This window comes from Sander vitreus, chromosome 13, assembly GCF_031162955.1.
Source record: "Sander vitreus isolate 19-12246 chromosome 13, sanVit1, whole genome shotgun sequence".
NCBI classification, from domain to species: Eukaryota; Metazoa; Chordata; class Actinopteri; order Perciformes; family Percidae; genus Sander; species Sander vitreus.
In genome coordinates this window covers 15,191,115-15,207,549 of record NC_135867.1, presented here as the reverse complement: position 1 = coordinate 15,207,549, position 16,435 = coordinate 15,191,115, and the positions used below count along the sequence as shown (strand labels likewise).

The 16,435-nt window shown below is 38.3% G+C and overlaps 1 protein-coding gene across 1 annotated transcript in view; it reads right to left on the bottom strand.

Annotated features, from left to right (window-relative positions):
- Positions 1–6,807: 6,807 nt before the first annotated feature.
- The window catches only part of mtnr1bb (melatonin receptor 1Bb), a 30,075-nt gene continuing 20,447 nt past the window's right edge, over positions 6,808–16,435 (bottom strand). The window contains exons 2-4 of the mRNA XM_078266621.1: positions 8,177–8,295; positions 7,728–8,072; positions 6,808–7,230 (exon numbers count right to left, since the gene is read on the bottom strand). Coding sequence (XP_078122747.1) covers positions 6,808–7,230; positions 7,728–8,072; positions 8,177–8,295 — 887 coding nt within the window. The remainder of the gene's footprint in view (positions 7,231–7,727; positions 8,073–8,176; positions 8,296–16,435) is intronic.

The window sequence follows — 16,435 nt, the reverse complement described above, 5'->3', positions numbered from 1 at the left end:
GCTCCTTTAGTCCTCATCAAATGCAGACAGCTGACTACTGTAGCAGTCAAGTCAATATAGTTCTACCAGCTGCAAAGTACAGAAATTGAAAGTGCTTGCAGTGGAGCAGTCATTGCCATTTGCTTTGTTGGCAGCAGGATAAAAGCTGGATTCTGGATAAGACAGTTTAAAATCATTAGTTTTGAATGTGTTTTTCTGCTGGCAATGTTGTGAAGTCTGGCTCCTGGAAAATAGACTAAATCAAGTCTCTGAAAAAAACAAAACAAAGAAAGAAATTATGTTTACAGTAATTATAGTCATATTTTGCTGGTGTAAAGAAAAGGGCAAGTGTCTTAAACTGTATTAGAACTTTGCAGTCCACTTTTCAGTGTTAAAACTCAGAGCTATTAAACCCTGTGTAACAGCTAAAAAAAACAGCAAACCAAACTCAAAAGCACATTTCACAGGCAGATACAACTTTACTTAATCATGGAAACAGGAAAGGGTCAAAGTTATTCAAAAGGGGGCTGGCAGAGAATCATAAAACTGTAGATCAGGCAGGATGCAAACTGGCAGGAAACCTGGCAGAAAATGAGTGAGAGATAAGAGCTGGGCCGATTTGGGAAATGGGAAGCAGGTGAGTGAGTAGGTGGGGAAGATCAAGTGATGGGAATCGTGGGAGAGGGGTTAATGCAGGGCAGAAGGGAGTGGCTGGATCAGGACAGAGTCATGGCAGAGTAGCAACATTACGAATACTAGGAGCTGGGGTTGTGATACCCATAGAAAGCTGCAGCTCACATGGTGTGTCTGTCATTTTCAACTCATGCTGTGCAGCTAAACATTGTTGCAACCCACAAAACTAAATTTTAACTTCTAGTAGAGGTCTCAACGTTTCCAAAGATATCAACTATGTCGGACAAAATATGTATATATTGGGAAATACGTATTTCCATTTCATGGAATGGTGCAGCACACACACACACACACACACACACACACACACACACACAGGTATGTTTATTATATGTGTATTATATGACTGTAAGTCAAGAAACTGCTAAAACACTATCATGGGCTGATGATTGGACATTTTTTTAATCAATCAGTCAATTTAATTTAAGTTTTATGGCTAAACAAGAGTACAGAATTCAAGATGTATCTTTTCACATTGCAGCAAGCATGCCTAATGTGACCCAATTTATTCCATTTAAACTCTTTAAGCTGCTTACCTCATTCAAATCTGCACCTTTTCACTAACACAGGGTAGCAGTATGCTTTCCCTTCAAATTATCTATCCTACACATATAAAAGCTCTCTTGCTCCAATTTAAAGTAATTCTGAGCCTTAAGAGGCTCATCTAGGAAGCCTTCAATTAAAACACCCTTAAAAAGTCTGGAATCCTGGTCTACGATGAGAAATGTGTTGTGTTTTATACCCTTAATCTTTCAGATTTGGGTCTGGATTTCCAGGCTAGCATTTTATGCTTTTACAAAAACTTTTTTACCACTTACAGTACTTAGGGATGAAATATGAAATATGTTTAATAAGAGAGCAACAAATCTTTCAGAGAGTGCTGATTTCATAAACGCATTAATGAGCAAATATCAAGTAGGCTATGATATATCAATTTTATTTTACATAACATCGTGTTTCAGCAGAACTGTACACATAATTCATACTGTATATTTTTACACACAGTTCATTTTTGAGGAGACTCAGTGTCACAACTAAGCCTTTTGAATTTTGAATGTCAAAGTCCATTACATTCCACAGATTTCCATTTTGTTACGCAGACCATCCTCTGGGCGTTGTGACCTTCACCTGTTAGTGAACTCTTGTAAATGAGCATCACCTAATAAACAACATCAGACAAGCATGCACATTCACACACGCCTCTGGATTAAAAGATACTTATCAAGACACGAGTAGTTGACTGGCTAAAAGCTCAAAGTTCAGTGAGCAATATCCAATCTCGCTCATTTTCTAAAAATAATTGTTTAATTGTTTAATTTGATGCCTCTTTACACACAAAAACATTACAGCTTGAACAGGAATTCTTGTGAACATGCCTCAAAGAATTCAGGCCGCGAGCAAACAGAGATCTGACCTACGTCTAACGAGTTGCAGCTAAATAAGTTGCCACTGAGAGTATATATTTATCAGGTGAAAAGGATTTGTGCTTTGCAATAGCTGTTTCATTCATGTTTTCATAGTCACAGTTTTAGTTTTCAGTTTTAGGAGGTGGAAGGGGAGGAGGTTTGCAAGCTTTGCCTGAAATGACAGCTGACAGCAGCAGAGAGAGAAACCGATTTTAGCAGGGATGTAATGCTGTGATTGGATCGTGAATTTCGTGGCCAATTCTGGTTGGTTTACTGAAAAGTGAACGCCTCTAAACAGCTGAATAGTTTTAGGAAGAGAGAGCGGTGATTGAAGTTATTAGAAGACTTCTGAAAGAATTTGCACTGAGCTTCATTTCTGTGACCTAAGTTAAGCAGTAACATTGTTTTAAAGATGGCACTGGATGCCAGCTCAGACCACTTATTTTAGAGTATTATGCTGCAATAAAACAGACTGAAAAGAAAGGGAAATTCAGGCCGCGAGCAAACAGAGATCTGACCTACGTCTAATGAGTTGCAGCTAAATAAGTTGCCACTGAGAATGTATATTTATCAGGTGAAAAGGATTTGTGCTTTGCAATAGCTGTTTCATTCATGTTTTCATAGTCACAGTTTTAAATGTATCAATTGTTTTCCTGTCTGGAATGTATAGGAGGTGCATAAACAGCTACGTTTCTGTGGTTCGTCATCAGTGCATTCAATTATGTTCCCAGGGCCTGTCATTTTATTTTCATCTAAGTGAAGGTACCTTGCACATAAGTTGATCAGTGTTGCATCCTTTTCTGCCTTTAGCTGTCAGCTGATGTTGTCATGCTGTTACATAACCCATTAATGACACAAAGAAAACTAAACTGGCTACTGAGTATGTCCAGATGAAAATAAAGGATGAGAACAGTGAGGCTTAATGGTACTTCTAGTCTGAATTGTGCTGTGAGCAGTATATTTAAATCATATTGTATATCTGCTTATGAGGTTGCCAGGTTTCTGCATAGCAGACAGTAACACTGATCAAAAAGCTCTGCTATGTTGTATTTAAAATCATACCAACAGCCTTAATTAGCACATCACTGTATGTGATCAAATTTGATTTAGGAATATCTTGTGATCTATGGACTGTAATTTAAAACTGCATCCGTAAAAATAAGCAAAATGAAGTGACTGTGTTTACAGAAGCTATCAAATACAAGCCTTTTCAAATGCAAAGCGGTTACTTCACTCATGCTACTTTTCAGGGAAGCATCTTTTAGGAAAATGTCAACCCTGCATGAAATTTGTGCACTGATGTTAAGAAAGGTGCAACAGGGACTCCAACAGCATAATCCAATGTTGCATCACTGAGTACACCACTCAAAATGATTAGTAGCACATAGAGACCTTAGCTGTTATCTTCCAATGCAAAACATTGTGATGACTTTTACTGCTAGGTTCACAATTTTTTGACTCAGAACTTAAAACTTTTTCGCCTCAGTTACAATAATACATAGCACACCTGTTGCTTCTGTTTTTAGAAACTAGCTTTACACTCTACAGCATTAATACAACTAACAAATAGTTTTTTTGACCCTGTTTTACTGCCAGCTTATCAATTTTGATTAAGATTCACCATAGAATTTATAAGACTAAATAATTACCGCATTATTCTGAGTTAAAGCCCAGTGAGAATTACAGCAGAGTGGTTAGTGAGCTTGTGCTTTACAAACATGCTGTGTGAATCTATCCTTTAAGCTAGCGCTTGGTCTCATGGTAGGGTGAATAGAAAGAAAACACAAAGGAGAAAAAGATAGTATTTGTTCTTCTCTTCTACTGCAAATTGAGTGTCCTGCCTGAGGCCTGCATGTAAACTTCTACACGATGCTGAAGAGAAAATGTATAGACTACTGGCCTGAATGTGTAAAAAGAAGCATTTTGGAGGCAAACTAGGTTTGCTGAATGGGTTCGTTTTTTTAATACAAAATATGCCATTTGCCATAGAATTTAAAATTTGACACTATTGTTGTAACTGTAAGGCGGTATTTCTGAATGAAAATAAAATGTATGTACACCTAACGCTCTTCAGCTGTGCCCGATTCTTTGGTTTAAATTGATTCAAAGTCTTTGCTTCCCTCCAAATGCACATAAAACACTCTTCAGATGTTAAAGCATTGGTTTTCTCTCTACCATAACAACATCACTATTTTTTTTAGTTTACAGTATGTTGCTGCTCAGCTCTCCCTTCCCTGCAGCGACCTGGACGCCACTACTGCTCCCCAGTGGTGGAGTGACCTTCTCACCTCTCTTGTCAGGGCAGCATAGTCACTCCCTATATTTATGTAAATCCCATTTCTTTAACAAAAACTGCATCTGTTACCATTCTTGATTTATGGTTTTGCACATTTTAACACTGTAATAGAAAACATCAATGAATTTAAATAAAATAAAACATTAGAAACATTAGAATTATTATGAATACCTTGTTTTGCCATTCTTGGATGTTTGATTTATGCAATTAGAAGTTGATTTCATCACCCCACACTGCAAAACACATGTATTTGTAGTGATGCCATGTACATGCTTAAGCAAGAGGTTGTTTTAGATGCACTTTACTGTAGTAGAATTAAATGGATATAAAGGTCATAACCTGGTAATTAACTGTTAATTATGTGGGATTATTTAGCTTCAGATTATATAAAGACTATAAAAACACATTTCGAATACATCTCCAATAACAATATACCACAGTTAAAAAACACACTGACAGTAATGTACGAAATATCCCTTTGAAATGTCTTCAGACTCCCTTATATGGCAGCTTATAACCTGCAAATGTTTTAGAGACAACTCTGTAGCATGACAAAATATTAGGTATTGGCCCCCTGAGATGGGAATACAGATATGAGCTGTACCTTCTCAACAATCTACATCTTTCGACACACTATTCAATCAAGAGGCAATGGATGTCACTCTTCTGTCAAGAAATATGACAAAGTGACAGTACAACTCCTATGTACACTTTTGTTTTTCCACATTGAATTCATCAAAATGTGTTCCTGGTGAATTACATTTTATTAGAAAATAAATTAACTACGAAGATCCATTACCTATGAAATGAAAAGCTACAATTTTGCACAAGTATTTCAGAATAAAGAATATAAATTACCAATGCATCAGACTGCCACATCCTGCATATGATGTAGAAGGCAGAGGAGCATGTGCCCCTTCTATATTGCTTGGTGCATCTTCAATAAATGTATATATTGTATCTGCTTCCTTTTTCTGGCTGGAGGCTTTCTGAATTTTTTTGTACCTTAATCCTTTTGTTGGCCTGCTGTGTGGCCTGGAGAACACTTACAAGGAATTTGCCTTAGTGGTTGGTGCATACATAAACAAACAAACAAACATATTGAACATTAATATGAAATAATAAATAAACAATAAGTGTAACCCTAGAAGCTATGTATGCTATATTTACGTTTTTGATGAAAAAAAAAAATCAGTTTGTTAAACTTCATAATAACCATTGTTATGTAAATGGTAAATTGATAGTTAATTAAACTTTAGTAAATGCACTCGTATAGCAGACAATTTGAAAACTAGTCAACACTATTCAATTGAAAACAAATGGAATATTTTGGGAAACAATGTTTTTAAGAATAACTTTAATATCAAATTAACATTTAGCCCTCCAGGAAATAGGCTGTTTATGTTTTTATTACATTGTTTTTGCTCATAGTTAGAAACATTTTGGATTCAAAACAGTGACCTATCCTCCTAAGTTACATAATGGTCAAACCGCAGCAGCTGAAAAGTATTTGTAGTAGTAAGGTGATATGTACAACGATGGATACAGCGACCTTTGTAGATATGTAGGTGTCCTCCACCTACTACATCACATACACTTTGTTTTGGAACTTAAAAAGAAAAAAACAGACATGTTAATTGGCACTTTTTACATAGTGTGGTGCTAGTTTTGTGCAATAAATGCTTTGAGTTAATTTCCTGAATTTGTGTATTATGTTCATTACTAAGTTTTTGTTTGTCGTTCTTTGCAGTGCAAGAAGGTCAGACCAGGCAGCGTGAAGTATTATGCTACTGCCACATTACTGTCACCACGTCAAACCCCACAAACTGATCTTAGACATTATAGACAGACTGACATCATCTCCTCATCTAGCATTCAGGTGAGGCGAGTTGTACTATTTGAGGCTTTTAAAAATTACTAAAGATAGGTTTATGTTTAACAGTGGTTACCCTGTTTTGTGAAATATGTCAGAGTCTACAGCAGTAGATATTAAAGGATATTACATTTTTTTTAATGAAATGTTAATGCACCATTCAGATGGTTTTTAGAGTACAAGCAAAGTGAAACTGCAATGCATGGCTCTCCCAGGACATAACTCATCTCTTAAATGTTTGCTCTGTTAATGCTTGGTGGTTGATAATCACAGAGGAAACTTGGCCTTATTTAGCACTATAGCAAAGTTATTAAATTAATCCCCCAAATGATAAACTTTCAAGAATTTATATTAATTATATAATTCTTCACAACTTTAAAAATGATTTTAAAAAAACTTCTCCACAGATGTAGCCATCTGCGCCATGTTCTGATCGATGTCAGCGAACAGAAAACCAAGCCATATATTCCAGCTTCATCCGTTACTTGATACTCTTCAGCTGCACAATTGACTGGATGTCACATAAAAACAGGAATTAACAGGCTCAAGGATTTAAGATTTCATTCTTTGTTTGTGCGATCTCTGACTGAATCGTTGTTGTTGAGTGGCGGAGGCGGCGATTGCTTGCTTCTCATGCTCCTGGCGTCCGTAGCGGCTCGAGAAGTCTCTGTCACAAAAAGCCGAGTCACCCAGACGGAAGTGACAATGCGTTTGTACTCGTTCCTGAAATTCCTGTTGAGTAAGCCATAAATGATGGCATTCAGACAGCTATTGAAGTAGGCCATGAAGTAGCTGACCACAAAAAGCCACTCAGGGATACGGTGAGCCAAACGGGACGGATCTATGGCCACGGCCAAGCCAATCAGGTTAAGTGGAGCCCAGCAGATGGCAAACAGCACAAAGACCACAAACATGGTGATGAAATTCCGCAAGTCACTTGGTCTGAGGCGAAGGCTTTCCTCTGTCTTCACCTTACGTCGCACCTGGACATGATGAAAACACATAAGATAGGAATTAGACTATTAATGATGCATAAAGCTACTGTTGCTAGCTGCCTCTCTATTTTACATCAAAACACACAAAAGCTGACAGACACCCACACAGATATACACACATACAACCACTCCACTGATCTCATCCATCTATCTGCCTGTCAAACATGATATTCCTCGACTTTGCCAAATTGTTGCTGTGTTCAGTTTGTTTTAAATCTACACTTGTAGTAGTCCAGTAAAGGGTCAATGGTTAAGGTCAAAATTTCAAAACTTGGAGTGACCATATTGTTTACATTACAGGTCCAATTAGGTTGAACCATGGAAGGCTAATGGCTTATCATTGTTTGGCCCAAGGGGTGCCTGTGTTATTTACAACTGACGGCATGTTTACAGGTTTATTTGGTTGGTGTTATTACCCTCCTCATTAATACCTACTGTGTGCCTGTAAAGACATAAATAGCCGTGTAGAGAAGCAGGAGACTGACCTGAATCACAAGTACCCAGATGCGTAGATAACAGAAGGTAACCACTGCAATGGGAACCAAGAAGTGAACCACCACTACTGCTGCTGTGTAGGAACTGCTGACATTCTGGGCGAAGGTGCAGGAGTAGACCCGCGGGTCATAGCGCAGGGAGCCAACAAAGAAATTGGGGATAATGGCCAATACTGTGAGCACCCAAATTAAGGCAACAAACAGCAGAGTGTTGCGATAGCTGTACAGACGACTGTAGGAGAATGAGTGACAGATGTAGCAATATCTGTTTACTGCAATCCCAGTGATGTTGAAAATGGAACCAATGACACTCAGCCCCATGAGAAAACCGCTAACCTGAACAGAAAGACAGAAAGAAAGAAAGTGAAGTGTTTGTGTCAGGGTTTACTGCCGTTGTTTTGTTCATAAACTGAAACATGTGGTAACTGATGCGGCCTTACCATGCATTGTGTGTTTCCCAGTGCCCATCCGTCATGGAAGAGGGCATAGAGAACCAAGGGGTATGGGTAGAAGGCTACCACAAGGTCAGCAAAGGCCAAACTCACCACAAACACATTACCTAGAGAAGAAGACACAAGGGAGACAGTCTCTTACTGTAACTTGCTCTCTGATTGTGAGATGAGTCACATCCTTTATTATGTTAGACACACCATACATGCTTTTCTATTAACACTGGATTCACCCTCTAAGTTAAGTTAAAGGTGCTCTAAGCGCTGTCACGCGTTTTTTAGGCTACAACATTTTTTTGTCACATACAGCAAACATCTCCTCACTATCCGCTAGCTGCCTGTCCCCTGAACACACTGTAAAAAAAACACGGTCTTTGTAGACAGCCCAGCCCAGGCTCCACAAACGGCAACAAAAATGCACCAACCTGCACCACAAAACATAACAAACAGTGTTCCAGCCAATAACCGACAAGAAGGATTTGGGGCTGGGGGTTGGGGGATTAGTGCGCAGAAGGGAGGGGAGGGGACGGGATGAGGAGGAGGGAGGGGCGAGCTAGCCTCTGTTTTGTTTGACAATACTTCAACAAGAAGTGACGTCACCCAACATTGCTTAGAGCACCTTTAAATAGGAGAAGATAAAGGAGTGAATAGTGTTTTATACTCACACACACAACTAATGTACATGTATCAGTTATGTTATATAGCTGGAAAAACATGGCAGGTGGTTGTAATTTTCAATAAAAATGAAAAGAGAAATCTTTTCTGTGATAGCTGTTAATGACTTCTCTGACCACGCAATGCTGTTAATGCATGAGGACTGGATAAGCAGCCATTGCCACATGGCATGGACCCAAGAAATGTGTGTGTGTGTGTGTGTGTGTGTGTGTGTGTGTGTGTGTGTGTGTGCGTGCGTGCGTGCGTGCGTGCGTGCGTGAGCAGTAGCTGGCCGCTTCACTTTCTCCTACATTAGCCTGATGGAGAGCAGCGCGCATTTGATGAAGCAGCAAACAAACTTTTCACATGTAGCGAGCGTATGTAGATGCACACCTGTAAGAATGTTTGAACCATCTGTTCACTAAACCACGGATTATGATGGTGATCACATTTCCTCATATTCATAAATGACAGTATATGCTTAAATGAGACAATCTTGTTTCAGGGTTTAGAGCAATGTAAACTATAGTTAGATTACACTACAACTTCATTTACCCAGCAGCCCCAGGAATAGGGGTGTAATTTGGACAAGCAACTGCTCAGAGACCTTGAATGTTTTTAATTTACATATGAAAGCATATACACACTCTGAAGCAGTGCATTTAATTTGCAGCAGCAACCTATTTGGCTGCACCAATCAAAGAGGAAATGAACAAACATGCATAGTAAACAGTATTTAACATATTTTTTTCCCTCATGTTATGCCTAATAGGTGGATTGGATGTTTGTACAGCTCTTCACCAGGTTATTCACATGCACATGATTGCATATGATATTGTTGACTGAAACCTAATCTGCTTTGTCAAAGGCATCTATGCATGATTTTAATAAACAATATTAGAACCAAAAATGTCCCTTCATGTCTGAAAGCATTTCACCCACGGGAAGGGATTGCAAATATTTTCCTCTTGTTTGCTTTTTTAAATGCCTTTCATGTAGGAGGACATGCTAGGCAGATTTGCATTGTTGCATTTACATTTGTTTTCAGTGAAGGTGTGGGGACAAAAAAAAACATGGTAAGGGAATGACAGGAATGGGGACTGAATCCAGAAAGGAGTGGAGGGAAACATGATGAGGCATGATAAAAGTTGCACTTTCATGAGGAAAGGCTGTGCTAAAAGTGGGAAGGCAGTCTCATTTAAGGAGGATAAATAATACTATCTCCACAAGACATGATCTGGACAATTAACAGCCTTGTTATTTTTTAATAAAGCTGTCAACGCTTCAATCCGTTAAATGGAAGAACATGACACAAAGACAAAGGGGCAATGTCTAACTCAATCTGCAGAGATGAATGATCAACGCTGTCGACAGGAAACAGAAAATTAGGAAGATGGTGGAAAATAAAAGGAGGTTAAAAGTCGGCAGAGGATGGGATTGTTGTTGTGGAAGAAAATAAGGGAGAATAAGCTGATGACATGTGGACAAGATAAAAGAGCAATGCATTTTCTCATAGTTTTGTAGGCAAGGCAATAAACGATCTTGTCATCACTACTATACATCAGAGCCCTTTCCTCAGCATGCCAGCAGCTTCCTCAATCTGCTGCCCTGCCTACTGCCTGGTCACACATAGCTGACCCCACAAGGCAAACCTTTCTACCACTTCCACCACTGCCTGTTCTTTCATATGTCTATTCACTTAGCTGCTTCAAATTTCTCAGCCAGTGTTATTTTTGAATATGTGGCCTTGACCAACTGCCATGCTTCACTTGTTTTCAAGCCATGACTTCTCTCTCTTTCTCATGGGTGGGCCAAATTCTCTGGGCAGGCAAAGCAGAGAAAGGGGAGGTAACCGTCCTCCTTATGACGTCACAAGGAGGAGATTCCAGAGGCCCATCTGAGCTTTCATTTTCTCAAAGGCAGAGCAGGATACCCAGAGCTTGGTTTACATCTATCACCATTTCTAGCCACCAGGGGACCATAGGCAGGCTGGGGGAACTCACATTAATGTTAAAAAAACCCTCATAAAGTGAAATTTTCATGCCATGGGATGACTTAAAAGAAGTTCACAGAAGAACAGGAACTTTCCAGCAAAGTTTTAGTCTGTTCTTAAGCGTTCAGATGTAGTATTATGCTATAACTAAAAAGCAGTTTTTGCCTCAGGCAAATACTGTACAACTTTACACTCTCATAAGCTTACATTTTTTGCAAGAGCAAGGACACATAAAGCCTACAGCAAATCCACATTTTAAGTGTCTGATTTTTGCTTTTTCGTGACAAACAGATAGAAAGGATATCCGCACTTAGATCTATGCAGTCTTTCACTTTCTTTGAGCTTTTGGTCGAACTGGGACAAACGAAATAACAGCATGAATGAATAAAATCCACAAAATCCCCATAAATAAATGGCTAGACAATTGCTATTTGCAAGTAGCCTTTTCCAACACTTTTGGCTTGACAACACCATTTATCTAACCCACAAGTAAGTATAGAGGGGAAATATTATCCTGTTTGAATTAATTGGTATAAACATCCCCAGTGTTGGGGAGTAACGGAATACATGTACCGGCATTACGTATTCAGAATACAAATTATGAGTAACTGTATTCCGTTACAGTTACAATTTAAATAGTTGGTATTTAGAATACAGTTACATTGTTGAAATCAATGGATTACATGACGATACTTCTCTGTTTCACGGGTTTATTCACTCTCGCAACTCCATGCATTTCCTAGAAGCCCCAATATGAAAACGAAAAAATTAGCTATTTGCGTGATCACTGATAGAGGTAAAGATGGAGCCGGAACCGGCACAACAGAGCCAGGGCAGGAATGCGTTTCTATCTCGGAAATTCAAACAGCATTTCACATTAAAGAAAGAGAAGAGAGAACGAAATATAACTGTGCACTGCAGTGCAACTTCTGCTTGCCAGCAACCAACTTCCTTTCAGCGTCCAAATTACTCCACCTCCAACCTGAAGAAGCATCTTAAAGTAAGTTATTTTTAGCCAAGGGTAGTCGTCTGTTGTAGTTTTACTGGTCACCTTGCTATTTTATAGTTGACGTGCGAATTTACATTCTCCTACATGCTGATTTACTAGCCTCAGAGCCGTTGAAAGACTAGCCCTGTTTGACATGTTAGCTAACATTAGCTAAAATTAGCTCATGGTAGCTTAGACTGCGGTTCGATTTTTGTAGTTTGCAGTTCGGGACTACAAATACAAAAATCTATCTGCTTGTTTAGGTACACATTCAGCCAGTTGGAACAGAAGAACACACCAGAATAGGCCTGTTTAGTAAGCTGTATATGATAGCCGCATTCCTACTTATAAAATGCAATTCAATGTGGAAGTAATCCAAGTATTCAGAATACGTTACTCAGATTGAGTAACGTAACGGAATACATTACAAATTACATTTTTGGGCATGTATTCTGTACTCTGTAACGGAATACGTTTTGAAAGTATCCTTCCCAACACTGAACATCTCTGAGGTAACATTTTATTTAGAAATGTGCAGCAAGTGTTGTGGATAAACAAGCAATTTCTTTAGTATTTTAAGTAACCCAATGTTTTGTATTTGTTATGTTTGTTTGCATGTTTAATTTAACATGCTTATTTTAGAAAACATGACTCCAGAAAACTAACTTTGGGTTTGTGTTGATTCTAGTGGCCGCTTTGGACAAAAGCGGTAGTGTTTTTACCATGCTTGTTAAAATCTTTTCTTTACGGTGCTGTATGACCCACTGTGTATTACTGAGTTAGCGTTACCGGGAGGACATATAGACCTCAACAGTCCCGCCCACAGCTGGTTCCGGAAGTAAGAATACAATACAATTTCTCCATTGACAATTGGAGTATAAGCCATAAAATCGTAGCTGTCGATGGTAGACTTAAAACCAGCTACGACATGACTAAGCAATTGTACATGCTCATATAGACGCCAAAAGTTCATGGGGCACCAACCTTGTTTTGAGATAAATGTCTTTTATTCGCGATGACTTGGATAAGTACTTCATTACCCACAATCCTGAACAATCCCACAATCCCACAGTGATGCCTCTGATTGGTGGAACTCATGTAACTGTTTGGTTAATCCCCGCGAAAGTCCGTGAGAGTCTTTGCTGCTGTACTGTGTAGGCTACTGTACCGTTACTGTCTACTGTACGATCTTTAATAAAAACATTTTTTAAAAACCTGTGTTTCGTTTCTGCACGGTAGACTTATCAGTGCAATCATGACGAGAACAAGAGTGTCCAAAGGGGTGAAAACCACTTTAAATCGGGTCACGTTATTGAATGTAGTGTGTCCGAGGGTCAGCTTGTGGGTTTTGTAAGGGCCAGCATGAGGGACAAGACCTACAAAGTTGTGGTGAGTTTTGCAGGGAGGTTGGTAACGTTAGTTAACATTATCCGTTCACTTTAGCTAGGCTACTGTAGCCTTCATACTGTATGAGTCATATCAATAATTTTATTATTTACACGATTACTACTGAAAGAACTGCTATTAACTGTACATTCTCTATATAAAAATGTTTTGGAGGAAAAAGTGCACGAGGCTGTCGTTGGATTGGAAGTTGTTCAAGAGGCTCTTTCGCGGTTGTGTGTTCGACTATATTATTCAGTGGTGCGCGGTGGTTTATGGGATGAGTAGTTCCTTCGCTCGGAAATGAAAATATGTACACAGTCTTGTACCTTTGACTTTTTTTGGATTTTCTGTTCGTTTTTTCACTCGAAATTATATGTTGTATGCTTATGAGTCACGTCGTAGCTGGTTAGCCTAAGGCATGGTCTAAAACTCTTTATATACGGATTTTTTCCAGATGTCAATGGTAGAAATGAATGGGAAATTTACTTCCGCAACCTAAGGTCTCTCGGAGGAGGGGCGGGACTGTTGAGGTCTATAGTCGCAATTGATATTTTGCGCAAACAGAACATCATTCATGTTGCATACTTAGCCTGGATGTCTAGTGAGCTAAACCAGGGGTGTCACTGTCATGAGCCAAAGCATTAAGAGATTGTTGTAGCAACAAACGTAATAATAACTTACATTTATGGGCTATAGCACATTTCATGAAACCCACAGACACTTTACACAAGTACAGGGGGACAAGAAAATAGTAGGACTAGGACAAGCACGGACTAAAAGGAATAAAACGTTGGTGCTAAATGGAAGAGGAACGTAATTTATTCGTACGTAATTTATATTCGGGGACGTTTTTGAATCATTTACAATCCCGTAATTGTCTCCGTCTGTTGAAAGCCAGACAGACATTGATTCGGGTTTCGCCCCTCGTCTTTTTCTTTCCCTTTTAGCTTTTAGTTGTTCTTTGTTTAATTTCCTTCTTTTCTGCAATGTTCCTGCCCAAAAATCAGCCATGACTTACTCAGATAACTTCTAAAATAAAATTAGAATACAATTAGGCCTATATAAAGAAATCTCCTGCTACATTTTACTTGGATGGATAATCACTAACACTTTTTCTTTTCTGGTGTTACAACTGAACCGTCAGTATGTGTGTTTCTTCCATCTACCTACCGTAAATCATTTTGTGACTTTGCGGGAAAAAATGGGCGAAGGCATTATTAAAAACTATATAAAAATGCAACTTAACCTGTTGAGTTTCACCTTCTTAAACACAGGTATTTAAATGGTTTAAGGCAACTGGTTTCCACGCAGATTTCTAGTAAAGTCAACTTATTTAGGATAACGGTGTAATCACTCCCAACATCATCCTTGCTACATTATTGCAGCACTACAAACATTGGGGGTAAGCAAGTTTTTTATTTTTTTGAGATGATGTTAAGTTATTCTTTAAAAAGAGCTACTGAGTGAAAAAAAACTAATTAGAGGAAAGTGTGTTTGATTGCTGAATATTTCAGTAAATCTTATTTAGCCATTGGCCGGCTGCTGCTTTAAAATCATCTTTGCAAAGAAGCTCTTCTTTTAGCTGCCTCCCTCAGGTCTCTCTCTCTCTCTTTCTCTGCCACCATTGCCTCTCTTTAGAGAACACTGGACAGTGTAAGCAATATGCATCCCCACATATGACGCTTTATCACATTAACTTGCACACCCAATGATTACCATGTTTACAGTGTAAAGCACCCATCTCCAGTTTCCACAGTTGGAGAATAAATAATTCTCATACATAAAAAAATACCAAAATCCTTTTGCATACTCAAGACTATTAAGTATTATTATATAATTTTACTATTATTTTTGCTTATATTGCCTTTGGGTAGTTACTGCTCTTAGTTGATATTTTTTTTAGATTTGTATGCAGTTTTTATTTCTGGAAAAAGCCATTCAATGTAGTGTCACATCACTTTACTATTATACTCACAAGGTTTTAAGACAAACACAACACACTGACCGCAAAACAACAAACAGAACCCTCATGCTGTGTGCTCTACACTAATTAACTGAGAACCAATTAAGCAACTGCCATGCAGTAAATCATAGCCATAATGATAAAGAACAACTTAAATCATGGTAAGTCAGGCACAAAGAAAGAAAGAAGGTGACCAGGGAAACAGTGTGAACTTGTTTTGATGAGCAGTTCTCAAAGAATACCAGAGGCCAAGCAATCAGGCACATTTTCAATGGGTACTGAAGAATAACAGCAGCAGCAGTGGCAACAACTGGTAATGTTATTACGTTTAATAACTGTGTTCACCTATACAGTAGGTGTAAAACAATGGTAAATATACAGTTGTTCTAATTCAGTCCAAGTGAATCTCATACATTTTTACAAAACACATAAATGTTTGTATGAAGTTTAACACACATCTTAATATGCAAATAAATGATCTGTTTGGCTCTCTGCACAGACAGTTTGCATAGTTAACTACAATCAATAGTTCAGTAGATGGGACATTTCTGCTATTTATGCTGTGTGAAATGTCCATACTGGAAGTAGCTTATCAAAGTCATTCATTTTCTAGTTTGTGTGTGCATCAGTATGTGGAGCTTGTGTTAATATTTATGTTACTGATCCGCCATTCCTCTGAACACCAGTTTATGCTAAACATGCTGTCCCTGTGTGTGCATCTGTGTGTGCAGCTGGGCTTAATTATTGGCACATGTGCAAATAATGCCTCAAAATGTAACTGCTCATACATTAAATTATTTAAAATATTATCTGTTGTATGTGGGATGGAGAAAAGAGACATTTTTGGTACAGACAGGTTTTGGACCACAGTATTTTGGGATATTTCTTTCAAATATGTCTGCCTACAATTTATTTTTACTATGCAGAAACTCCATGACAAATGGGAATGGCAGGCTACTACTACTACTAGAACTCATTTTTAAAATGACAAATCTTAAGCTCAGTTGTTATGCCACATAAAAAATTAATCATATTGATACGTTACCAAGTATTTTCTGGACATAATTTTATATTGCCCTCGGTGTGGGCTATTTTCTTAATAACGTAATGAACATTGTTACATTTCTGGTTTTAGTATTTACAGATTTAAATATTTAGAACAAAATGCTTAGCAAACAGATCTGATAGAATAAACAAACACAGACAACACCAGGAAAGAAAAAAAATAGTGTGAACATTACACTAGGTGACGCATGGTTTAGTATC